General features: G+C 35.6%; 3 protein-coding genes and 1 non-coding gene across 10 annotated transcripts; 1 reads left to right on the forward strand and 3 right to left on the reverse strand.

Annotated features, from left to right (window-relative positions):
* The first annotated feature begins 4,234 nt into the window (after positions 1–4,234).
* On the forward strand, positions 4,235–11,163 carry LOC121255078 (glutathione S-transferase DHAR2-like). 4 transcript variants are annotated; one of them, XM_041155378.1, is made up of 6 exons: positions 4,235–4,476; positions 4,598–4,688; positions 4,802–4,945; positions 5,239–5,356; positions 5,454–5,594; positions 7,428–7,695. In XM_041155378.1, exons 1-6 carry the CDS (start codon positions 4,413–4,415, stop codon positions 7,449–7,451), a joined length of 582 nt encoding a protein of 193 aa, XP_041011312.1. In that variant the 5' UTR covers positions 4,235–4,412; the 3' UTR covers positions 7,452–7,695. The 4 variants fall into 4 exon arrangements, with proteins under 4 accessions (XP_041011312.1, XP_041011315.1, XP_041011304.1 ...); XM_041155381.1 differs by having other exon boundaries at positions 4,268–4,476; positions 7,405–7,695; XM_041155370.1 differs by lacking the exon at positions 7,428–7,695 and adding an exon at positions 10,947–11,163 and having other exon boundaries at positions 4,269–4,476.
* A 2,140-nt stretch (positions 11,164–13,303) lies between these two features.
* Positions 13,304–14,845, reverse strand: LOC121237309. Of its 2 annotated transcripts, none has more exons than XM_041134000.1 (3): positions 14,683–14,845; positions 14,436–14,541; positions 13,304–13,804 (listed from the first exon to the last, which is right to left on the reverse strand). In XM_041134000.1, the coding sequence occupies exons 1-3, from the start codon at positions 14,713–14,715 to the stop codon at positions 13,659–13,661; spliced, it is 285 nt and encodes a 94-aa protein (XP_040989934.1). In that variant the 5' UTR covers positions 14,716–14,845; the 3' UTR covers positions 13,304–13,658. The 2 variants fall into 2 exon arrangements, with proteins under 2 accessions (XP_040989934.1, XP_040989941.1); XM_041134007.1 differs by having other exon boundaries at positions 14,436–14,535; positions 14,683–14,841.
* A 5,557-nt stretch (positions 14,846–20,402) lies between these two features.
* Positions 20,403–20,554, reverse strand: LOC121243646. Its single transcript, XR_005936211.1, has one exon. It is a non-coding gene; the product is annotated as a U12 minor spliceosomal RNA (small nuclear RNA).
* A 469-nt stretch (positions 20,555–21,023) lies between these two features.
* Positions 21,024–25,484, reverse strand: LOC121267556 (metal tolerance protein 11). 3 transcript variants are annotated; one of them, XM_041171468.1, is made up of 6 exons: positions 25,233–25,484; positions 23,617–23,726; positions 23,272–23,517; positions 22,600–22,680; positions 22,206–22,439; positions 21,024–21,785 (listed from the first exon to the last, which is right to left on the reverse strand). In XM_041171468.1, the coding sequence occupies exons 1-6, from the start codon at positions 25,396–25,398 to the stop codon at positions 21,438–21,440; spliced, it is 1,185 nt and encodes a 394-aa protein (XP_041027402.1). In that variant the 5' UTR covers positions 25,399–25,484; the 3' UTR covers positions 21,024–21,437. The 3 variants fall into 3 exon arrangements, with proteins under 3 accessions (XP_041027402.1, XP_041027419.1, XP_041027410.1); XM_041171485.1 differs by having other exon boundaries at positions 23,617–23,770; positions 25,233–25,371; XM_041171476.1 differs by lacking the exon at positions 25,233–25,484 and adding an exon at positions 24,649–25,042.
* Between the last annotated feature and the right edge of the window lie 300 nt (positions 25,485–25,784).

Here is a 25,784-nt window from a genome sequence, read left to right on the forward strand (position 1 = left end):
TATACAAATATAACTTTACATATATATATGTATAGATCAATGCTCATGCCCTTGAAGGGTTGGGAAGCAGAGAAAGTCATCTCCCATTCCGGCGTCCAACAAGAATTCTACTAAATTGACCGGTGGCCATTAGGTAACCTCTTAAGCCCAAGAGCATCATTTCTTTGTGAAAACGAAAAGCACGTTGGCATCCAACTTTTTAAAAGACGAGACTCTGCAATGTGAAGCTTTGGCCCATTGAGGGGAATATTTCAATTTTTAGTGCAAGTCTTTTTCTATCATTTTTGCAAAAATTAGGCACTGTTTAAATAGTAAAAGAAGATGATATGAAAAATTTATAAATAATAATAAAATAATTTAAGTTAAAATTTTTATTATATTTTGAAAAATTAGAGAAAAAAATTGAATAAAAATATTATAAAATTAAAATTAAAATATAATTTTATTTTAAAATTTGAAAAAGTTAAAATGATTAAATGAAAAAATTTTAAAAATTAAAAAAAAATTATATTCAAATAATATTTAAATATACAATGAGATGAAAAAATTGAGATGCAAACGGAGCCTAAGAACAAGAAAACTATGACGTGACAGGAATGAAAGACAAGCGAACCCATTCTGGGGATAATATGGGCAATGAAAAAAGTCCAATTATTGCATGCACTATGACGTGACAGTAACCAATCATGACAACACGACATATTTCTTTTATTTCTAAAAAAATGATTTTTTTTTATTTTTTTATTTTTGGGATGGAACAGGAAAGCAACTCAAGCCCCAGGGCATGCGCCAGGGTGACCCATATGTACGCATGAAAAACGTGTCATTTCTGATAGTTTTTAACATAGTTGGATCAGTTTTTTATTTTATTTTAAATATTGTCTAAATTTCAAAGTATTAAATAAAAATAAATACACCAGATAATTTTATAATTATATTTTTGCTATTACCCACAAATAAAAACTCCATTTTCGCTTTTTACAAGGCTCTGACACTAACAAATGGTGACAATACGTATACATAAACTAAGCAAAAAAACCTCCACCTCAGTTTCTCTCTTTTTGGTTTTTGTTTTATTTTTTTAATTTTTTTGGACAAGGAACGGGATGAACTCATGGCATGCAACAGGGAATCCATTGTACGCATGAAAAACGTGTGATTTCTGACAATTTTTTTTAAAAACATTTTGACAGTTTTTTTAACGTATTGTTTGGTTATACAGTTTAGATGAAATTGAATAAGATATAATTTTAATTTTAATTTTTTTTAAATTTATTATATTTTATATAAAAATTTAAAAAAATTATAATAACTATATGAGATGAAATAAGATAAGACAGTTTGATTTTATATAAACAAACTAGCCTTATTCGCATAGTTGATGAATTTTTTTTAAAACATAATCTTGTTTAATTATATAATCTATCTTATCTCATTTAATTATTATAAATTTTTAAATTTTTATATAAAATATAATAAATAATTTAAATTTATAAATGAAAATAATATTAAAAAATAATATTTAATTCAATTTTTAACATTTATTACTATACATGAAAACCTAAAAGTATTGAATAAAAATAAATACACCATAATAAAATCAGATATTTTTAATTACGGGGAGTAAAAAGACATCAAATCTCTCAAGCTACTGCGTTCGTGGAACTCGGAAGAGCCGCATGGAAATGGTTAACTAATAAATGAACAATGTCGTAGACCAGCAATGATTCATGAATGTGACCCATATGGAGACCAGATTCATACAAAGTGGAACGATTGATTAGTCATATCATGTGATAACGCTGACAAATTTGCGAACACACTTGATAAAAAAAAAAAATAATGATATAGGCATCATTTTTTTATATAATTATATTTTAAATCAAATGTATTCGTATAAAATAATTTAAAAATAACGTCATTTTGTATAAATTATTTCATTTTAGAATAAAATTGTCAAAAAAACATTGTGCCTATATCTTTTTAAGAAAGGAAAAAGCTACTCCGATCGAGATTACTGACCGAAATAAACGATCGACTGAGGTGGAAAAGCCAGCTGACATTTTACGGTAGATCCACTTCAAGTGAAATTCAAAGACAAAAAAAAAAAACCCTTCCTCGGTCTCCGCGCCCTCTCTCCCATTCGCCTCCCTCCCAAGTCCCATGTGATTGAAAAATCGAGCGGTAAAGGTGGGTTCATTCCATCCTTTACTTCTCTCCGGCGCGGCAGAGTTTGTTGTTACACTGTATACTTCTCGAGTTTGATATTGAAAATTAAAAATTAGGTAAAATATTATTTTTTAATATTAATATTATTTTAAATTTTAAAATATTAAATTATTTATTATATTTTATGTAGAAATTTATAAAATTTATAATAATAAGATAAAATAAAATGGATTGAAAATGACTGAACTTAATTTTCACTTTTTTTTTCTTTTAAAAAAATCTTCAATTGTGTGAATCTGGGAGTGCGTTTTTGTGAATCTTTAACTGAATTATTGTGAATCTAAAAGTGTTTTTTCTGGTTCATTAGCTTAGTGCTACCTACCTATCAATTGACAAGAGCTTCACGCTTTTCTTGTACTGATCTGGGAAATTATAGCATTGGTAGGAGGAATAAAGAAAACCTGAATTTCACTCAGTTACATTTTCTTCTGATTATATCAAAGTAAATATGAACTACTCTTTTATGTGAATGTGGAGCATTGATTTAAACTTTGTTTAGATATTAAGCACAATCATTCCCAGTCAACGTTCCCAAGCAGATAAAAAAATGTAAACAAAAAAATGGAAGAAAATAAAATATACAGCTCAAATTCGTGGGTGAGGAGTTGGTTGGAATGAAGATCTTGGAAGCCTCCTCAATCAGCTTCTGTAAAATATACAGACCGTAATTTGTAGTTGGATCAGCCATAATTTCTCTTCTATATCAATCTGGCGATGCCTCCTCAAACAACTTTTAAAATGCAAGGTCTGATAATTTTGAAGGATTTGACGAGTGATAGAGGGAGGGAGAAAGAGCTATCAGAAATAGGGTTTAGGGTTACGATGAGAAGGATGGCAAAATACTAGTTTTGCTTTCATTTTTTTTGAAAAACTCTTTGCATTAGCAACTGTTTGGCATGAGTTAAACCACACCTTATGTGGCATGAGTCAAACCACTCATCTCAAATCCTTCGAATTCGAAATACTACTAGACTGTGAGAGGGAACTGATGAGAGAGAGATTGAACTAATGAGAGAGAGATACCTGAGGGAGAGTGTGATGAGTGAGAGAGCTTGATGAGAGAGATAGAGAACTAGTCTATATTTAGAGAGAGAAAAAAAATAATGCCAGCTAAGGTATGCTACGGATCAGTCGTGAACAGTGGCTGATCCATAGCACAACTCTTTTTTTTTTTTTTTAAGTCACATGGCAGCCAAATCATTCGGTCGATTCTTGTTTCTTGATTACTGTAACATCACCCTTGAGAAAACCTTTTAAAATCAGAGGATACACCTCTGTTCCATATTTTGGTAGAGTTATTTTGAAGTATTTTGTGAATAATAGTAAAAAGTAATGAAAAAGTAATGATAAAATATTAAATGAATAATTTTACATACAACTATAAAGTATGCAAATACCTCATAATTGTTTTAAAACAGAGTAAGATATACTATTAAGAAATTAATTTTTTTCATATGAGTACTATGTTTTATTCATTTTATTCAAAGGGATTATGCGGAGATTATACAATTTACAGTTATAAATATTTTTTTCAATAAATGTGAATAATGATAAAAAAATAAGTAAAAAATAATAAAAAATAATAATGAAATATTTTTAAAGACCCTGAGAATACCTCGACACCCAAACTAATTTTGAATTGCTTAACCAACATTATCTTCCATGTATTTAGAAAATTCTATCCCAAATTGCAAATACATGTATTAAAGGAGAAAAAAGTTAAAGACAAATACCGACCCTGTTTATGCTGAACGGTGGAAAGGCAGCTACCGCACATCTCAGTGCAGAAATGAAAGGCATGATTTGTTTTAAGAAAAAGTATTAAAATTAAAAATTAAATAAAATATTATTAAAATATATATTTTTAATATTATTTTTATTTTAAAATTTTAAAAAATTAAATTATTTATTTTACTTTTATAAAATTTTTTAAAAATTATAATAATAAAATAAAATGAGTTGAAAAAATAAAGTGAAAACAAAGTTTAAAATCTGTCAACAAAGGCAAAGACTCGAACTTTCTAGTAAACGAGATTTGACGGACCATCCTGATTTATGTGATTCGTTCCAACGACTCTTCACACGACATCAAACTACCAATTCTATACCCAACCTTTCCGCTCTATTGCATATAATTCTCAGTTTCTCGGTTTGTCGTCCAGACTCCACTCTCACTCCGAAAAATGGCTCTTGAGGTTGTCGCTGCTGTCAAGGCTGCTCCTGGCGCACCGGATATTCTTGGAGACTGTATGTCAACCCTACCTCTCTCTCTCTCTCTCTCTCTCTCTCTCTCTCCCCCTCTCCGAACACACTTCTGGGTTTTGATGGAATCTTCTTGTTTTGATTTGGGTGAGCATTTTGTTTTTAGGTCCATTTTCACACAGGGTCCTCCTAACTTTGGAGGAGAAGAAAGTTCCGTACGAGTTGCGTCTTATCAACGTTACCGATAAACCCGGATGGTATGCACAAACTCAGAGCCTTAAAGATCACTTTTTGCCGGTTTTGTGCTGATTTTAAGTGTCTATTCAAGTGGGGGTTGTAATCGTGTTTGCTGGTGATTTTGATTTTATAGGTTTTTGGAGGTGAACCCAGGAGGGAAGGTGCCGGTTGTGAAGTTCGATGACAAATGGGTGGCTGACTCTGATGTTATCGTTGGGATTCTTGAGGAGCGGTACCCTGAACCGTCTTTCATAACTCCTCCTGAATTCGCCTCCGTGTATGTATCCCACCTCCCCCCCCCCCCCCCCCCCCACACCGTGTGTGTGAGTCTGGATTTTGTGTTTACTAATCGTTTTACACATGAAATTCGCTGTCTTTTGTTGTGCGAATTAGTTATCCATCGTTTTTTAGTTAATTAAATTTATTCTTTCATCTCTTTTGGTTTTCTTGGTGGATCTCATCCAAAAGGACATGGATGAATCTTCCATCCGTGGTTGTCAGTTCTTGCTTGAGTTGAATCCACAAAAGAAGTTTCTAAATTTTACCCTCCTTTTTGTGGTGAGCTCGCAGGGGATCAAAGATTTTTGGGGCGTTTGTGACATTTTTGAAGAGCAAGGATCCCAATGACGGATCGGAGCAAGCTTTGCTTGATGAATTGAAGGCCTTGGATGAACACCTTAAGGCACATGTATGTGTGTTTACATTTAAATGAGACCCTTGAGATAGTTATTGGTTTTCCCTTTTTTTCTCGAACCTGTTAGCTGAGAAGTTGGAGGATGGATCAGGGACCTTATATCGCTGGAGAGAAGATAAGTGCTGTTGATTTCAGTTTGGCACCAAAGCTGTTCCATCTCGAAGTGGCTCTTGGTCACTTCAAGAACTGGACTGTCCCTGAAAGCTTAACTCATTTCCACAAGTACAAGAAGGTATATAGTTGTTATATTTGTTGCATAATGGGTGCAGCCTTGTTTTTGTTAGGTAGCTGTTTGGATCTATGCTCCTATGAGAGTTGTTTCTGTTTTGGTTTCTATTATTTGAATGGCGAACAGAGAAAACTCCTTTCCCATACTTTATGTGGAGATGCGTTTGTTATTGCTGTCCATACTACTATTCTAGGACTTAGGTCGCCAGGATCATGGCAATAGTATAGACAGTTAGTGTAGTTTGGTAGTCATATTGATAAACTTTTTCGTTGTGGCTGTGTAATGATCCATTGTATTTTTTATGTGGTTCATGCTGGGCCACATACAAAATGCAATGAAGCATTGTGAGCACTTCAGACCGTGTCTTGCATGTGTCTAAGACTATTGTTTCTTCTCACACTGTTTCCACTAAGCTACAAATGCATCTTATGGCGAAAATGACCTAAGGTGGTATTAGGAAAGACGTGATATGAGTTTGATGGTTGTAGTAGTAATCTGAGGGTCCACTTTTTCTAAACTGTATGTTGAAGTGAAAAATCAACTAAATTCGCGGATCATGAGTAGAGAAGGTTTTACCTTCCACCGAACTACATCCTTCCAAATTTCAATACAGAAGGGTTGGTTTGGTTTATCTGTTGAAACTTGGAAGTACCAAGTAGCAGTAATCTGAGGGTCCACTTTTTCTAAACTGTATGTTGAAGTGAAAAATCAACTAAATTCGCGGATCATGAGAAGGTTTTACCTTCCACCGAACTACATCCTTCCAAATTTCAATACAGAAGAAGGGTTGGTTTGGTTTATCTGTTGAAACTTGGAAGTACCAAGTTCAGTGGAAGTCTAAAATCTCTGGCAGGTAATTCGTGCTGGAGATAATCTCCTCCAGCCTGACCCTGTTTTACTGCCCCCTTGATAATTAACTGCTTTCTTTTCTAACCTATTTATATGCTTCAAAATGTCAACCCACATTAGAAGCAGACTTGTTTTACTATACTAAGTATGTGTCCTCAGTCAACAAATACTTAAATCTGCACTGAAATTCCATTTTCTGCTAGCCGATTGAACCCTACAGAAATTTCTCATCAAAAGAGGGTTTTTAACATGTTTAGATACTTTGTGGCCTTTTAATGGCCCGTATCTGGTGTTCAACATATGTTTTTAGAAGATTTTAGTGAAATGGACTTTTCTGATGTGAACCACTTTGGTCACGAGCCAACTTCTGAAGTCATATTTTCTATGGTTATATATTCCAACGTTTGTAGTTGAGGCATTGGTGGGATAAGAAAGGCCTTTGTGTTTTACTGTTGTATTAGGAATAGCAGTAATAAATGCATTGCGTCAAATCCTTTTTTCTTCTTTCCGAGTCCTTCTGTGCCTTAACATATGTTGATGTAAGGGCTGTATATCTTTTCAATAATTTGTAGAACGGTCCAGGTGGACCAAGATTGATTAATGGCATACCATATAATGTGGTTGGATATTTTTAGTCTAAAAGAGGCATCCATGTGAGAGTGAGTTTTGGCATATTATATTATAGGATATGCCATTTTTTTTTATCAAGTCTTGTTTGTTTTTATGGGTGGAAAAAGCAACAAAACTTGGAGAAGTTTGGGTTTTTACCAGTCGAAAGTTAATAAATACAAAAGTTGTCATATCTTTTGAGATGAGATGAAGCAGGTGTTGCATTATTCTACTTGCAGAAGTAGTAGTGAAATTGGAAATAGTTTTTCTTCACATGTTTGCATGTACATTTGGTAGTTCAGGTATAATAAAGCAGATCAGTAGAAGTTATTTTGGTTGATATTGGTCGATAAAGTTTTTGTCCATCTTATTTTGCAGTTGCTTCTCTCGGGAATCTTTTGAGAAAACCAAGCCTGCAAAAGAACATGCAATTGCAGGATGGGCGCCGAAGGTCAATGCTTAAAGTGTAGTTGTGAACTGTGGTTGAGACTTATGAACGTTAGGACCAATGATCCCATGTCTAGTAAATGTGATCTTATATGTTGTTTGTCCTAGCTACTGATTTTGCTTCTTTTTCTTCCCCTGTTTCCTGAACGCCCTGGTATTTTTTTCTGTCGGTGTTCTATTTTATGTACTCTGTTTTCCTTTGGGAGTGTGTGCATTTACCTAGATAACTCTTTTCCGGGTTTGGCTTGGGTTGTGGACAACGTGTCCCATTACAGGAACGAAAACATTACCCTCATCCAATGAAATTGGACTCGAGCCTAGTCCATATTCTAGTACAGGCATGTATGAGTTTACTGTGTGCTGCGACCTCTCCAGGAAGAATCCAACTCAAAAGTGAAGTTCAATGGGCAATTTGGGCTTATTTAAGGTGTAAAATGACACAAGTCGATGCCGCCCGCAATTCCGCATTTAGATTGACTTCGAAGTGAAACTTTCAAACCCGGAGCGGTAGAGTTACCAGGCTATGTTTACAGTCAAGAAACGGAAACGAAAGGAAATAGTGAACTCAAATATGACGGTTCAATGGTGTCGCGTATACACTCTTAATTTGAAGCCACCCAATTGTTCTATCTTTTGGTTATGGGAAATTCCATTTTACCTGTCATCCTCTAGACTGGGTTTAAATCAGGCCTATCAAAAGTTCTTATAGATTTGATTCTATTTAGGAAAATAGCTAAAAAGAAAATAAAAGATTAATGGTATTTACAGTCTTTAATGTGTACAAGTCTTATGTAATTCTTTTGAGAAGAATTAAATTCAATCTTTAAAAAAATAAAAATATTATTTTCAGAATAATGTTAGATATGGAGTGTGCAAGTGTTGCGTAATCTTTTTGAAAAAATATAGAATTTAATATTATTTTTTTTTCCATGTAGATCTCTAAAGAATAAGACATGAACTTGGAGTTTTTCTATCTCAAAAGCCAATACTTTGGAGCGACAACATCAAGAGTGATTTAGTCTTTGCTGTTAATATGATTCTCGGTTATTTCCTTTACACGCCCCTGCAAGCTTAGCGTGGAGGGACGCACGTTGAGCTTTAGATCAAGGAAGTCCGAATCTTGGTGAGGCTAATGGTTTAGTCTTTGTTGTCAACAAAATTCTCGGCTATTTCCTTTACAATTTTGTATTTACTAACTTTTCTCAGAAAGATTATACAATACTTGCACGTTTTACAGCTGTAAATATATTTTTTCTTATTTTAAAATCTCTACAGTCTACACCATACATCATTGATATAATTTGACTACGCCCTGCTTATGCACCCACCTCAAGAGAAAAAGAATTGACCGGTAGGGACACTGCCATGGTGGCACAACCAATCGAAAACATCAATTCCCTTTCCTCTACGCATGAACTTGAACCATGGATGCAGTTTGAGTTTATATCTCATGTTTCATCGAACATCACAAAAGCATCTCATTGTATGACTATTTCGTGAGATGTCAAACGATTATGTGTCAACATCTCAGTACTACACATGTTTATAAGACTAGCGTCATGGTCTATGATGCTGTGGTCCACCCACTTAGATTGGTATTTTCCTGTGGCAATACGTGGTAGCTGGCTGGTGGAACGATCAGATAGATTAGTACGTCGCTCGAAGTCTCTGGCACTTAAACCGGGACTCTAGTTCGACTCTAGAAGGCCAAAGGGTATTCTATACATTCAGTAGCAAAGGCGTGAACTTTCTAGTGAACAAGATTGGACCGTTCGCAAAACTTGAAACCACCATTAATACATATCTCAACCTATAAAGTCTAGCCCATGCGAGTGCATATCAATTGCCATTCCGTCGCTAATAACGTTGAGTTTCTCTATTAACGCCGCCCCCTCACTCCAAAAAAAAAAAAAAAAAATGGCTCTCGAGGTAGCTGTCAAGGCTGCCGATGATGCACCTGATATTCTTGGAGACTGTATGTTCGCATTACCTCTCTCTCTCACTCTCTCTCCCTCTCTGTGAGTTTATGGGTTAATTTGGGTGAGCGTTTCGTTTTCAGGTCCGTTTTCCCAGAGGGTCCTTTTAACTTTGGAGGAGAAGAAAATCCCGTACAAGTTGCACCTCATCAACTTCAATGGCAAACCCCAATGGTATTTACGCATTCTGAATCTGAAGATTTGTTTATATATGTGTGTGTGCGTGCGTGTGCGTGTGTGTTATTTTCAAGTGTTTGGACAAATTAACGAGTCTCGTTGGGTGGTGATCATGAATGTATATATAGGTTTTTGGAGGTGAACCCGGAAGGGAAGGTGCCGATCATGAAGTTCGATGACAAATGGGTGTCTGACTCTGATGTTATTGTTGGGATTCTCGAGGAGCGGTACCCTGAGCCCTCTCTCACTACTCCTCCTGAATTCGCTTCTGTGTATGTTCCTCAACTCTCTCGCTCTCTACGGAATTACGATTTTGTGCTGCAGTTATAAGACGGCTCTTTTGATTTACATGTGATTAGTGTATCATGAGAAGCTCAAGGATTTGGGCATTCCTTGGAAACAATTGATTTCTGCAATGGATGTGTATTGAGAATAGCAAACAATTGATCACTTGGAAAGATTTCTGCAAGTTTAGTTATCTTCATATAATTTATAATTTCACAAAAGCTTAGAGCATCATTTACGATGTCCTCCGTTTACACTGGTGCATGGAATAAATTGTTTTACACCTGAAAAAAGCTTCTTTTCTTTGTTGTCGGCGGGATCATTAGATATCGATCTTGTTCTCGTACGAGTTGATTTTTTATTTTTATTTTTTATTTTTGATTTGTGTCTCGTCCAAAAGGATTTACATTGATCTGCCATCCGTGGCTGTTAATATGTTATTGTTGGATTGATTAGACCCACAAGTCAGTCATTAATAATTTCTAGTTCTTAATTTATTAATTTTTTTTACCGTCCTTTTATTGCGAGCTGAAAGGGGATCGAAGATTTTTGAGGCCTTTGTGAAATTCTTAAAGAGCAAGGATCCCAATGACGGATCAGAACAGGCTTTGCTTAATGAATTGAAAGCATTGGATGAACACCTCAAGGCACATGTATGCGTCATATTTACATTCAAGTATATAGAACGCTTAATTGAAATAGTTATGCTTTGTATTTTCTTCAAAACTCATGTATGCTGAGAAGGTGGAGGCCGATGGAATCAGGGCCCATATGTTGCGGGTGAGAAGATAACTGCTGTTGATTTGAGTTTGGCACCGAAGCTGTTCCACCTCGAGGTGGCTCTCGGTCATTTCAAGAACTGGACTGTCCCTGAAAGCTTAACTCATTTCCATAACTACAAGAAGGTATATACTTGTTCATCTATATATATAGCTTTGTTTCTGTTTTGATATATCGAACCAAATGATGAGGCTAATATACATGTTTTTGTCTTATATATCTTATTTTGCAGTTGCTTTCCTCTCGGGACTCTTTTCAGAAAACCAAGCCTGCAAAAGAATCTGTAATTGCTGGATGGAAGCCGAAGGTAATTAATGCATAAAACGGTTGTAAATAATAAAAGGCCTTTTGAGCTTCAGATATGAACTGTGGTTGAGACTTGTGAACCTTAGACCAAAAAAGACATGGTTTGTTACCATGATATCCAATAAAATGCATTCTTGCCTGTATATGCGAGCTATGTTTTTTTTTTTTTTTTGGGATTCCTCTGGCCTGTTTGCTATTACTAATTGGTATCAATCAGTAGTTTATCTAGTCATGAGATTGTTCCTTTCAAACCCGGAGGCGCAAGTTTCCAGGGCATTCGCTTTATATATAGGAAAGAAACAAGAAACATTACCGGAAGGAAACGTGAATGGAAGACACGACGGTTTAATATTGTCGTTTATGTTATTTGTATTTGAAGTTACCATGTTACAGCCAATAGGTAAAATAAAACAACTGAAAAGAAAAAGTGAGCATGTAATTAAGCAACATCACGGCCTCGACCCCTTAATTTCCCGTTCACAAATCATTAGGTTTCGTTTGATTATGCAGTTAAGATGAGATGAAATATTTTGTTGAAAATTGAATAAAATATTATTATAATATAATTTTTATTTTGAAATTTGAAAAAGTTGAATTATTTATTATATTTTGTGTGAAAGTTTGAAAAAGTTGTAATGATTATATGAGATGAGATGAGATAATTTGGTTTTGTATAACCAAACCAATCCTAAAGTTTTCTCATTTTCATACGGCATCATTGAAGTTTATATATTTCATGAGATGTCAAAGGCAACCAATCGATTTAGGTGAGGTTTGGATAGTAAATTGAGATGAAAGCTAAAAATTAAATAAAATATTATTAACATATTATTTTTTAATATTATTATTGTTTTAAAATTTGAAAAATTTGAATTATTTATTATATTTTGTATAAAAATTTAAAAAAATTATAATAATTAGATGATATGAGTTAAAACTATTTTTTTACCTAAACCAGCCTTAGAGCCTGTTTGGAATTAAGTTTGGAAGCTTAAAAAGTACTTTTAATTAAAAGCTCTTTTAAATGATATGTTTGGTAAATTTATAAAAAGTGTTTTAATTACCTAAAAAAGTTGAAAGTCAAAAAATATCAAATTGAAACTTTTATAGAAAAGCTCACGTAGATAATTATATATTTTTAGAAAATTAATGTAACTAACTTTAAAAGTATTTTAGATACACGTTTATTAAATATTAAACAACTTTTAAAGTATAAAATTTATTATTTAAATTATAAATTATAAAACTTAAAATTATAGGTTATATTTTTCACCGCAATCTCAAATATGCGCTTACTAGTTTCGATCATAAGAATCTACGAATCTCGGTGTCGAGCAATCACTGTCGATTAGCTCCATCATAATTTTGAACTCCCAACTGCCCAAACGTACGATGTCCAACTGCTAGAGCAACACCCTGAACGCCCTTACATCACGGCAATCTCAACCACCAAATCGACACCCCCCAGACCACTCATGACAGCCACCCAAAGGTAACTGAACCGACCCAAAAGGGTTAATTACTGCTCAGACGTAACAGGAACAATCACAATTCACAAGTACTGCGAATGTGGACAGTGACTAGATCTAGAAATTGGTTAAATCAGTTTTGAGCTTTGTACCTAAACATAAAAAAAAGAGGAAATTAGCGTGGACTAGTGTAGTACTGCCGTAGGCTGAGACTCAGACTGCCAAGAACTAGCTTAATTTCCTTGGTTTAAAAGCCTAGCTTCCAGTTCCCAGCCAAGAACTACTTCATAAATTCTCCAAAACATTTTATCTGATGTTCTGTCATATATCAAAATTCCTCAGATGGGGGTATCGACATTAATTCCATGTATCTATTCCTTCTTTGATCATGTCCTCAGACCTCATTTGTCACCATGCATACGTTTCACGTGATCATTTGAAGTGAGACATCACCTGATGCAAACAATGAATTCAGACCCTTGGGCTCCTAAAAGACCGGTAACATCGCCCTCACAATCCAATAAATAAAGTTCCGGACTGCGACGACACACATGCAAAGTAGTCCCCACATTATTTGCTTCATTCATTGATCTCGTCAATAATAATTATTAACATCACATGACACAGCAATGGTACTAGTACTATATACAGCGTATATATATGTGTGCAGTAGAACAAGACGGAACACAGACAAAATTGCAAATACGGATTTTTACATGTCAAACAACTGATCACACGTGAAGATGAAGATGTCGTGATCTTCCTGCAGCTGGCCCTGCCCCATAAAATTCACAAAACAGGGCCAGGCCATAAGTCGTAGAAATGATGATGTATTTAAAACAGCTTGATGTAAACAGTAGTACCAAATGATTATCACGCGCGTAATTATATAAATACACAATTAATCGTACGCTAGCTTGATTAAAGAGCTAATTAATACATGAGTAACGTGGCTTGTCTGGTTGGTTACACAGCATGAGGATGGTTAATTAACTTAATTGGAGAGGACAATGGCGCAGATACTGGGATTCTGTACTCTTCCGTATTGGACTAGGACCACTGTGACACGGACTACATTTAGTCGAGACCCGTGTTTGGCTAAATGTAAAAATTTTGGAGTACTCAAGTGGCTCCGTACCAACCAGGCAATATCGCTTTCAGATAGCATGTTAATCGTCCGAATCTTTGGATGAATCCGATATCATCTTCTGGATCATCTGGCTTGTCTCTTCCTCGGACATTCGCTCTGCTTTGCTCTGAGATTGCGAATACGCCTCGAAGAATTCCTTATTTTCTTTCTCCAGTTCATTCCACACTGCAGTTATTGATGCACGTATTGGCTGCAGCGTTATTACTATATATGATCTATATATTCCCTAAAATAATCCTCTCTGTGTTCGTGCGTGCCTGCGTTTTTTTTTTTTCTTTTTTTTTTGTGTGTGTTGGGAGGGGGGGGGGGGGGGGGGGGGGGGGGGGGGGGTTACAAAATTAAAAGATGGGTTTCTTGCCTGTAAAGCTGTAACAAACAAAAAAAAAAAAAAGAAAGAGTTGAACTACGTTAAACTGCTCGTGAGATCAGATTCATCAAATCAGGTGCTCGTATATAACTTTTTCAAACCCAAAAAAAAGAGCTGCAAAGGCTATCTTGGCTTGATTGGCTCGTGTTGGAGTTCTAATATACCAAGATACAGCTTGCACGATTCTCGATCGTACCATCCGTTAATATTGGTTCAAGATCATTCAAGAAATAAATATGCCAAGCCCAATCCTATCTGTGATCTTGCCAAGCATTCAGACAAGGCCTAACATTTACTACTCAATTAGTAAGCCTCTCTCTCGCATATATGCTCGCATGCGAGTGTACGGAGTAAATATGCGTGTTTTTTGTGAACTAACGAGAGCCATAACGGCAGAAGATCAATAAGAGAGTGTTCAGGGAAACAAACCAGTGGAAGTGATAACAGGTTTGATGTTTGCATGTTTTGAAAGGGCTTCCATGCACTCTTCTTTAGTCATGTGAAAGATCAGACACTTCTCTATCAGGTGCTGCACCTATTCCAAGTAGTTCCGATCATCATCAACAAGCAGCAACAAAAACAGAAATTAAAATTAACTCACATACACGTCGCAAAAACAGAATTATTGAAACACAACGATGAAAATATATATAAAAAAAGTTATGATCTGAAGTACCATGTGTATATATGAGGCAGAAGAGTCTCCCATGATCCTATAATCCCTGATCTTCAGCAAAACTCTATGCGAAACTCAAAAAAAAGTATAGGAAATGGTTACAGTTATTACTGAGAGATCAGTAAGTGCAAGGAGCTGCATACCCTAGCGGAGGCTCCTCAAACCTTTAAAATATGGAACTAAAAGTGGAAGGATGGTAGCTAGAGTGGAGCCAGAAGTCCCACGTGGGAGATGGATGATAATTGGTTGGGAGGAGATTAGAGGAGATTTGTAAATGACCATTTCTTTGTCTTGTAGGATTGCCATTAGGCTGCATCCTTCCACGTGATAAGTGGGTCATCCCAAGGAGAAATCCTCCTAACGGACAAACCCATAGCGTGCAGGTGTTATCGGCCTCCCATTGTAGCCAATGTCACCCTCGTTGGCTAGCAGCCCACAAACCACAGGGCGACACGTATGTTACCAAAGGAATGTCTTCGTCTTTCCAATGAGAATGAAGGGCTATTTCGAGTATTCAAAATGAAGTGGTCTTTCCAATTTCTCAGTTTGCAAGTATAGAAATTGGCCCATACCATATTGGCATGTAGCGATTCGTCGAAATAATTGTTATCTAGAATGTTGATGTCGTGTTTCATAGTTTGAGCAACTCTGTGCATTGGGTTATTCCGTTCCTATGTCAATAGGAAATGAGGGCTTGGGATGATGTGGATACCTCTAATATCTAAGTCAGTTTAGATTTTGAGTTTGTGATCTGTATGAGCTTCCCATCAAAGTATGTGTATAGAATTTTTTTGCCTCTGAGGGGGAGATATTTATACCTGGTAGGGGAAATTTCTTGACAGGCTGATCGTGGTGGTGCCACTTAGTACCTCGGCCATGTCCTCTGCCAACTCCCTACCATGCGACAGACCATTCGTGCTTGATCGTGGTGATCCCTTGACAGACTGATCGTGGTGGTGTTGCTCCATACCTATGTCGTGTCATTTGCCTACTCCCTGCCATGTAACAAGCTGGCCATGCCTTATTGTGACGACCGCTGACAACCTTGGGTCTTTGTAGTGGTGTGCCCATCTCTGTCCTTCATTAAATACGACATGGCTTTAGTTAGGCGCGGACACCTTCCAGGTCTATCCAACTGTCAATGCTCAAGTGTTTGGATTGTCCCTGACCCTGTGTGTGCGGATTGTAGGCCAGTAGAAGTATCAGGCCTCCTGGCTTAATCCTATTCCCCGCGCGTGCTACCGCACTACTTCTTTATAGGCTTCCTGTGCAGACCTCACCCTTCATTGCTCGGCCCGGCCCATCCTATTCTCGATCCAATACCAATTTCGTCCAACTGGGCTATCCTTAGGCCTACCCATGCCGCGTGGGTTGGGCTCCTGCGGTCTAGCCCAAGACCAGGAACGCTCCCCTCACAAAGAACATCGATCTTCAACACCTACATGCCATTTCAAACTCGATCGGCTTCTTTCAGTTGATTAGGAGCTCCACAATGTACAAACTAAGCTTGTAATTACCTCATTGTCTTGTCTAGCTTTATGAAGAGGTCCAGACCCTTGTGGGGATATCACTCATATACCAATAGGATCCTAACTCTGCTACTTTCGATCGATGGCTCTTTCTTCCCTTGGATTAATTGATCGTGTCAGCTAGCGAGCTTGTCTGACTCTACGAAGAGGGCAGAATCAATCTTTTATAATCTAATTAGGCGAGAGAAATCAATGCTTAAGCGGCAGATCCACCGTCCCTTCCGTTAGCGTACGTCAAACTTAATTAGAACGTCTAACCTTATGAGTAAGGCTCAAAGCACTGTCAAATATTACAGGCAACAGGCAAAGATCGAGAAGTAATCAAGCTGGTGAATGATCAACTGGACCAATTGACAGGTGAGGAATCGACTGTGATTCGTGAGTTCCTTAGAGAATCTTGCTAACAACATGCAGGTCGCATGCAGGTTTGAGCATTTCATGGCCAATAATTGAATTATTGATTTGTTTTGTTTATATGAAAGAAACCCAAACTTGATCATGCAGCCTTTGCTGTAATGCATACTTTCTCATGTCCTGTTCCGAGAATTCTTGACAGTTTTGTCTTCTTCTTTTTTCTTCTTTTTGTAGTTCATCATCCAGTACCCCCATTAACATATTCCCTAAAAGAAGATAATAAATTAAAAAGAACAAAGAACAAATAGGTTCTAGTGGCACATGCATGCAATAGACTCATGTGCCTCAAGAATGAGTTGTTTGCTTCCTCCTTGATATTTTCTTCCGATACATGTACTCTCAGCCAACGAGACTTGGAACCCTATCTTTAATTTACAATTACGATATCATACGTACAAAAAAGAGTCGGAGCAGGAACCTGACATATTATAAGAAGCCATGCAAAAATCAGTAATGATGAATGCCGTACGTATTATTAATTACGATCTTTTACGCTGTTGGCCGTAATCTCCGATCGATCGATTTTTGTTATTAAGTTTTTCCGTTTAATGATAATTTAGATCCTCGGTCGAGAAGATTCGCCTACAAAAAGTGGTTGACACGTGCTCCATCTTGTTGCAGTACTGATCATCAGTTGCATCATGCGTACATGATGTAAATTGTAACCAATGGTGCAGCAGCTAGCTAGCTAGCTAGCAGTTCAGCTTAATTTTGCCATGTCAAGACGCATGACCAATAGCCATGCATGATCAGATATCATTTTAGATTGAGCTTGATGACGTGTCGGATGAAGATTGGTTTACAATCACGAAGCCAGGGTTGATGTTCTATCTCCATATGCGTATTCGTGCTTTTTAGCCTAGGGATTCTTTCTTCCAGATTCTTCGAGCTCCCTTAAATCTTGTTCGCGGTGTCAGAAAAAGTGCTGATATATATCTTATTTTTGGATTCGTACCCAGAGACAGTAAAATCATGCATAAAGCATCATTGCATGTTGCTCCTAAAGGACAAAGAAATCGGCACCCATCTGTGAACTGTGAAGCACGGCTGCTGTCGTAGGTTAAGATACCTCTTTGAGTACAGCTGTATTATGATTGAAAGCTCAATCAACATCCTACATATATGTGCTGCTAGCTAGGGTTGGATGTACAGCTACATGCTTCGAATGAAATCAGAAAAAATATTCTGCATTAATTTGTACTTAAACGACAATCTGCATCTTCGTAAATGAGCATTATGAAATATTGTCTCTCTCTGTATGTCTGTGCGCGGATTTGTCTACTCATCGCATAATTCTGGAAATCTGCAATTAGGCTGAATCCAATAGCCACCAAATTCATGCATGTGGATGCCTTCGGTCCTTTCATGGTCTCTTGTTTCTTATAAAGTAAACAGTATCCAGTTTGAGCCAGAAAGTTAAAAACATGCCTAGATACTGCAGGTTTGTTGTTGCAGAAAGTAAAAATAAAATAAAATAAAATATAGAAAAGAGAAGGATAGGGAGAAGGAGAGACATTTTTAGGGTTATATATGTTTTTGTTAGTTAGAAGTGTTCGAGTACATGACACGTATCTATATTTACAGCGAAATGAGGTTAGAAAAATAATAAAATTACAATTAATTAATGATTGATTTATATTATAAACTAAATATGGTAAATAATACATTATATTAATTAGCATATTTTCTAGAATATTATGAATATATTTGAAGTGTAGTAATATTCTAACATAATATCCTACCATGCAGTTTAGTCCAATTTTTTTTTTTTTTTTTTTAAACATTTGCCATTGAAGTGCCATTCAAGGACTTTATGATTGGGGCGATTTCTGTTGAATTCTCCACGAATTAATGAAACCAACTGAAAAAAATATCACATCCAAAAAAAAATATATATATATTTATATATAGTGACGATGAAGATTGAATTTCAGATGAAACCCACTTTATTTTAATATTATTACTCTTTATTTTAAATTTTATGATTTTTCGTCGTACAACTTGCTGATGTAAGATACGTTTGAATACAAACTCATGTCAATGCATTTTATTTAATTATTATAATTTTTTTAAATTTAAACATAAAATATAATAAATAATTTAATTTTTTTAAGTTTTAAAATAATAATAATATTAAAAAATAATATTTTATTTAATTTTTAATTTTTATTTAAATTCAATTTAACTAAGTTCAAAATCTAAATACAGTTTTAAATTTCTTTATTTTTCGCTTTTATTACTTCCCATCCGCGTCGGAAGCGCAGAAATCTCAGAATGAAGAGATATTTTGTTCGAAATATAATCAGCAGAAAAAGACGATTAGAGCCGCCTAAATTGACGAACGGTGCTGTTGCCAGTTATCAAGAAGAAAAAATTTAATTATAAGCGATTTTGTGTATTAATACGTATATTATTTTAATATAATTGATCAGAAAATAAATTTTATTAAAAATAATATTAATTTAAATTTAAAATATAAAGATAACAATATTAATAGATACATAAATTTATTTGTATATATTAAAACTCTGTCAAGAAATTAAAACGTACAGAAAATGTTACATTGCTTATAAGCGGGCGAGGAAATGAAAATCACCGATCTTGGTAATTGGTATGTCTTTAATGAAAAATGACTAGTACGAATTACAAATAGATAAATTTAGTACAATTTTCTGTAAATTCACTTTTTATAAAAAATTCATACAAAATTTATCTATTTAAAATCCGTTTAAATATTAAACTGAGTTAAATTAAAATAATAAAATATTATTATTATTTTAAAATTTAAAAAAATTGAATTATTTATTATATTTTATATTAAAATTTTAAAAAATTATAATAATAAATTAAAATGAGTTGAAGAATATTCAGTAATCAAACAAAATCTTAAGAATTTTTTACATAATATTACTGATTCCGGAGTCAGTGGGATATTTTCCCTGGATCAATGGAACAAAACCTTCAGTTTTATTTTTGCACTCGAAATTAAGTTCATGACAATGCCTAGTCTCTCCCTTGCAATTGTTACGAAGCAATTTACAAAATAATAATAATAGTGGAGAAGGTTCTTTCGAATCTTTATTCAAACTTAAATGATTTTTCAACCGAGAAATATAATAGATATTATAATACTTGCTAATTTCATTTATCCAAATATCAAAATTGCTAGGACCCCTAATTAATTGACCAGAAGGCCGTTGAGTTAAACTTAACTTATCTCATCTTATTTAATTATTATAATTTTATTAAATTCTCATATAAAATATAATAAATAATTTAATTTTTAAAATTTTAAAATAATAATAATATTAAAATAATATTTTATTCAAACTTTCATCTCAATTTACAATTCACTATATCCCGTTTCTGTTCCTGGGTCAGAATATGTATGTCATGCACCTTAATTGAATTAGACACTTTAGCCCAAAGAATATAGAACTTCGGGTCAAGAGTTAAAAAGTAAGGGAAAGTCTACTTTACCACCTCAAGTTGATCATTCTATTTAATCACTGGTTAATTTTTTTTTTTTTTAAACTTAATGATTAAAGAAATAATTTTAAAAAATAAAAATAATTTAATATATTAAAAAAATATAAAAAATAAATAAAAATAAATACTACACGGCATAAGAGTGAGACGAGATGACAGCTCCACTCAAAAAGTAAAGAGGTACAGAGACGAGAATTTGGCTATGCAGAAGTTATAGCCCAAGAAGGGAAAAAGAAAACGTAAGAAGAAACCAAATATTTGGAAAATGGGGATTTGGGCTGGGTAAGTGGGAGGCCCGCACAAGCGAGTTCTGCAAAGTAAGCAGCGTCAACGCTCGGCCAGCCTATTACCCCTCCAAAAATTCTTGCGCACGATACTGTTGGCGCGGCGAGCGGCTCCCACCGCTCGCTTTGTTTTCCTTACTCATTAGTTTAAGGCAGTTTGAAAAGGGCTAGCTAAGTTTAATTTATAGTGCTCCACCCGGACGAGCTTTCTAGCTTTGCTCCATGTGGGACTGACTATATAGCACGTTAGAACAGCACGTGCCCAGTTGAATTTGCAGGACCAGTGAGACTATTTTCCCCTCCCATTTTTTTTTATTATTCTCTTTGATTTTCAGCAGTCACAAAAAAGGAATTGTATTTCTATCATTTTCAGTGAATTAATGGTCCATACAGCTATAATGATATTGACGATCACTTGATTCATTCCCTCGAATCAATAAAGCATGCAGTAAGAGAAATACAAGCTGGCTTGCGCCTATGAAACTTGAAACACTGGTGAATTTTGTGGTGAATTCAATAGCCACGATCCTTTCTTTGATGTATCATCAAATAATTAATAAAAATCTATAAAATATTTTTATATTATTTAATACCATATTAAAAGATTATGAAATAACTAAAAAGATGATGATACATAGCAACGTCCATACTGAATTTTGAGAAAAAGTCGCAACATATTTACCGAGAGAAGAACATTAGAACGTAATTATGAATAAAGGAAGAAGCCTAAAGTAAGAACAACTTTCCTGCTTTAATTAGAATCATAGAATTTAGCTAATATGTATAAAATGCTGTGGTCCAATTCAAGTTGCACTGGCGCCAGGCAATTGACCAGGCAAGTTGGTTCCCCGGCTGCCTTACCTTCCTATAATAAGTACAGGATTTCCATTAGTACTCAGTAGCAGCCATCACCGGCTTTCCTGCATCATTCTTGCAGTTACAGATTGTCCTCCATAGCAATTATATCTTACATTTAAAGCTAGCAGCAAGATCCCGTGACCGAGTGTGCCCAAGCATTATGATTTATAAAGTCTTTGTACTACGAGTGTGCCTGAGCATGCTCAGGTTTGTGTGTGTACTCGTAATCCAGATGTACAAAGGCACGCTCGATCTCAGGCAGGAGCTCGAGCTTCTCCTGTAAGGATTCCCCAATATCATGAGCCTCCTGCAATGGCATGCCTGCTGGCAAGACTATGTCAACCTCCACAAAGAAGTGAGACCCAAAGGTATATGCTCGGACCGTATCGATATGCCTTATGGCCTTGTGGTGGTTCCAACAGAGATACGTTAGTTTTTGTAGATATTCCGGGGCAGCCGATCTTCCCACAAGGGAGTTCACATTTTCCAACACAGTCATTGACCATGTACGGATGGTGTATAAAGCCAGCTGCAGCGAGTCCAAAGTAATATGTAAGTGCAAGGCTGCTGAGAGAAAAGAATCAAATGCCAGCAGCACCATGTAGTTACAAAATCAGCATCTGATGGATAGATCCAACAGTCTTCATGGTGACAATTGACATATCAATCAGAAGATTATCACAGTTTTCCAAACATATTTCTTCAAAAGAATTATAAAGGTTAGTTACTGATCACAGAAAAAGAGAAAAGTGTACACGTGTGACAGCCTTTTATCTATTCCCTATAATTCTCTAGGTAGAACATTGCCAACTCCAAGAAGACCCAAGATGTAGTAGCTTCAGTAATATGTAAAAAGAAATGGTATGAACAGTTCCTTCAGCATTGTGCAAGTCTGCAAGCACAACTCTGTGTTGAACAAACAGAATTTTGAGACAGCAAAGGTACTTACAATGATCGCTCCAACAGGGTCCAGCCAATCATCAATATAATTTGCAAGGAGAGCAGCAATGAGTCCAATGATGTTGGTGATAACATCAAAAAAGTGATCCTGAGCATAAGCTTTTACAATCTCATTAGTGAAAGAACGGCAATAAATGACCAGAACGAATTTTACCAAAGTCACAGAAAGCATAATGCCAACAAGCCATTGCTCTTGCTTCTTGGTCAAGCTGAACTCATTCCCCTAGGAAGCACATAAATATTGAGAAGTAACATCAGATACTATTTATACTCTCAATCTCAAATATATCCAGTAATTCAGAGCTTATTGATAAACATAGTAAAACATATCTGTGGAAAATGGAACTTTTTAACACATTAGGAATTTTACAACACCCACTTACATCAGATAAAAGAGTGCGCATTGACTCCAAGATAATCTGCAGTCCAAGAGTTGCCATGACAGAGGCAAATACTAGGATACCCTACAAATTGTTATTGAAACACATCAAAATCTATTATTTTTAGCATTTGTATTGGGGGGGGGGGGGGGGGGGGGGGGTTGTTTTCGAAGTGAATAAAATGAAAGTAGTACTTTTTACTTTTACAGGAAAAAAAAAACAAATAGAGTTCCAAAGAGAGGTTGATTAGAATTGTACGAACAATATAAAATGACTGGGAGATCATGCTACTGTTTTAAATGCTTCAAAAAAGCATTCTAGGAAAAGATTGATGCCACCAATAAATAGCACACTGGTTATTAGTTTAGAATGCACCGCCCAGTATCAGATAATCAAAACCAATTAGGGAGTTGTGCTAGGAGACAAAATATTTAAGCATGCACCAAGTATATAGGCACACATGTAAGAATATAGACCTCAATATCATACGTATTTAAGAACCAAAAATAAAAAAGGAAAATCACATTTTTTTGCCCACAAAATATCACTCATTTCATTTTGCACCCAATACTACAAATAGATTTCATATGTGCACAGGAAAATAAACACGCTCAGTATAAACTTGATAAGCATGAAAATTAGGCTATCACAAAGTCTCATTGTAGGATGACTAACCAATGGCTGCATGCGTTTCTTCCCAATAGGATATTGATATGGGTTTGGTGTTTGCATGGAGAATGCAGTAAACCACAGGATGAAACCAGATAGAAGATCGAGAAGCGAGTCCAGAGTGGATGCAATGATTGCTAAGGAACCACTTTGTACGGATGCATAGACTTTAGCGGCAAACAGAACCATGTTTGCAACATTTGATATTCTAATGGCAAATGTTTCACTTTTTGCCAACTTTTCTCGCTCTTCCTGAAACCATAACAATAACCCCGACTTCAGTTTTAAGTCCCGAGCCAAAAATAAACAAACACAAACTTAAGCACTTAGAAATGTAATGATCTTACGAACTTTTGACATCCCAGGAATAAAACCACGCTCTGCTAAGGCATCCATTTCACTAAATCCCTCGAGCATTTCTACCTGCTGCTTGTAGTACTCAGCCACATAGTCTTCGGGACCTGAAGCCACCAAGCAAAACAATCGAGAGGGATTCACATGATGTCTGCCAAATGTCAATTAAGAGTTATATTACTTGAAGAATCAGTCTAGTCAACTTCACTTGCTCAGTTAGTTTTTATAACTAACCAATGACACATAAGCTATGCAAATTGTGACTTCTGACCCGTTTACTAGGAAGTTTGTAACCTCTATGCAAAATGATTTAAGAGAAACTATAATTGAATTCTATCACGCTGAACTTTTAAGCCTTTTTATTGAGTTTGGATGGGAAAATTTCAATCCCAGAGATTTTTTTTTTTGCGATTTTTTTATATGTATGTGAAAGTGGTGAAACCCATAGAAATATGTTTGGGAAAAGAGAATCTTTTAGATGTGTGTATTTTTTTTATGTGTTCGTTGAAAGTGTTAGAATCTTTCTAGTTTTTGTGAGATTTTTTTTTTGTTTTTTTCTCTTCGAAACCAAGGCAGCTGAAGAGAGGAAAAGGTTTTTTTTTCCTTCTGTTGGGAGATGGACAGTGGACACCAACAATTTTATGGTTGTTTGGTTATTGAACCAAACTCAACTCAATTCAAACCAATCATTGATGGGACCACTACTTTTCAACTTTTTATAAAAAAAAACTCATCTTAACCTACTTCATATATTTCAACCTAAAAAGTTAAACTCATCTCAACCTAAAAAAAATTAAACCCATCTCAATGGGACCCACAAAATACTATTATTCACAACTCAACTCAACTTATCTCAGCATCCAAACCCAGAATCTGTAACGTGAAAAAAATTTCTGTTATTCAACCTTAGTAGCTTCTAAGATAAGATCTACGAGCCAAATATCGTTCTTTTGGTGATATAGAGGATATAGTACCATACATGTCTAAACACAGGCATACACAGATAGGCAAAGTGCGATGATAACTTACAATCTCAATCATTCGGGAAGAACCCGAGACAGCCAAACAACCAACCAGCTCAAGAGCAAAGAGGACCCCTGGAATAAAAATAAAAATAAAAATCCAATGCCTTCTTCAATCAAGGAAGATTCCAAAAATTACTCAAATGTTCCCTCGGCCACATAGTTGCTCTTTTTACAGTCAGTTTGCTTTTCACCTAATACTCCCAATCTTCGACCCAAGCAACTACTACCACACATAAATGTATGGTAAAGCAAACTGAAGTTCAAAACACCCACAGCCTTTGTTTTATGCAGAACAACGTACACCTGGTTCATATACATTTAAATACATATTGAAAGTTGAAACGCTAAGAATCAATTAATTCCCACTGCCTGAAAACCAAGAATAAAGTAAATGCAAAGACAAATAAAGCAATCAATATAATACTGTGGAGAAAACCTTTACAAAAAAAGAATACTGTGGAGAACATAACCATATGGAAATAAAACCAAAACAAGCAAACTTCCAACGGACAAAAGAAATGGGAATAGAATATTGGGATTGCAGATCAAAAGAGAAAGATCACAAGCTAAAAGTAATAGTAAAAATACCTAAAACCCCAAGGCAGTCGTGGAGTCTACGAGGAGGCTTTTTCTCCTTCTGCTCTGGGCATAACTGTAACCCGTCGAAGTTCAACCGCCAAGACCAGTCAACACTGTTAGGCTGAGACAAGAGCGAGCGCTCCTCGTCTTGCTCGGACGTCACCGACTCCAACATTCTCCACCACCCAGAACTCGATCAGGGAAGATATGGAAACGGCTGTTGTGGCTGCTAGAATCTGAGATTTTTGAACCAGGAAAAGTATATGAAAGAGTACGAAACTTGAGAACAACGAAACTGTAAAAAAAAAAAAAACAAACAAGGTGACTCGCTTCTGATCCACGCGCCTGTTTACTTGTTGAAAAATAGAAAAGCGTGGGTTATTGAACGGCAATTTGGAGCGTGAGGATAAGGCTATTCGGATTTGTTGACGTGTGGAACTGTGGATGAACATTGGACCAGTCACTAGTGACTAGTGAGGAAGTGAAACTGGTGGTGATAGTAGTGTAGGATTTTTGTACACGTGGACGGGTAGGATTGCGTGAAAGCGAATGTAGCCTGAG

This window comes from Juglans microcarpa x Juglans regia, chromosome 1D (genome assembly GCF_004785595.1).
Source record: "Juglans microcarpa x Juglans regia isolate MS1-56 chromosome 1D, Jm3101_v1.0, whole genome shotgun sequence".
In the NCBI taxonomy this organism is placed as follows: domain Eukaryota; kingdom Viridiplantae; phylum Streptophyta; class Magnoliopsida; order Fagales; family Juglandaceae; genus Juglans; species Juglans microcarpa x Juglans regia.

What these genes read in the sequence shown, in the direction of transcription:
- LOC121255078 (XM_041155381.1), top strand. Translation starts at nt 4,413, where the DNA reads ATGGCTCTTGAGGTTGTCGCTGCTGTCAAGGCTGCTCCTGGCGCACCG. An exon ending in ACCGGATATTCTTGGAGACT is followed by an intron (nt 4,477 to 4,597) that starts GTATGTCAACCC and finishes TTTTGTTTTTAG; the next exon opens with GTCCATTTTCACACAGGGTC. An exon ending in ATGAACACCTTAAGGCACAT is followed by an intron (nt 5,357 to 5,453) that starts GTATGTGTGTTT and finishes AGGATGGATCAG; the next exon opens with GGACCTTATATCGCTGGAGA.
- LOC121237309 (XM_041134000.1), bottom strand. Translation starts at nt 14,715, where the DNA reads ATGGGAGACTCTTCTGCCTCATATATACACATG. An exon ending in CTGCCTCATATATACACATG is followed by an intron (nt 14,542 to 14,682) that starts GTACTTCAGATC and finishes TACTTGGAATAG; the next exon opens with GTGCAGCACCTGATAGAGAA. An exon ending in ACCTGTTATCACTTCCACTG is followed by an intron (nt 13,805 to 14,435) that starts GTTTGTTTCCCT and finishes CAATAACTGCAG; the next exon opens with TGTGGAATGAACTGGAGAAA.
- LOC121267556 (XM_041171468.1), bottom strand. Translation starts at nt 25,398, where the DNA reads ATGTTGGAGTCGGTGACGTCCGAGCAAGACGAGGAGCGCTCGCTCTTG. An exon ending in AGAAACGCATGCAGCCATTG is followed by an intron (nt 22,681 to 23,271) that starts GTTAGTCATCCT and finishes AACAATTTGTAG; the next exon opens with GGTATCCTAGTATTTGCCTC. An exon ending in ACCCTGTTGGAGCGATCATT is followed by an intron (nt 21,786 to 22,205) that starts GTAAGTACCTTT and finishes GACTCGCTGCAG; the next exon opens with CTGGCTTTATACACCATCCG.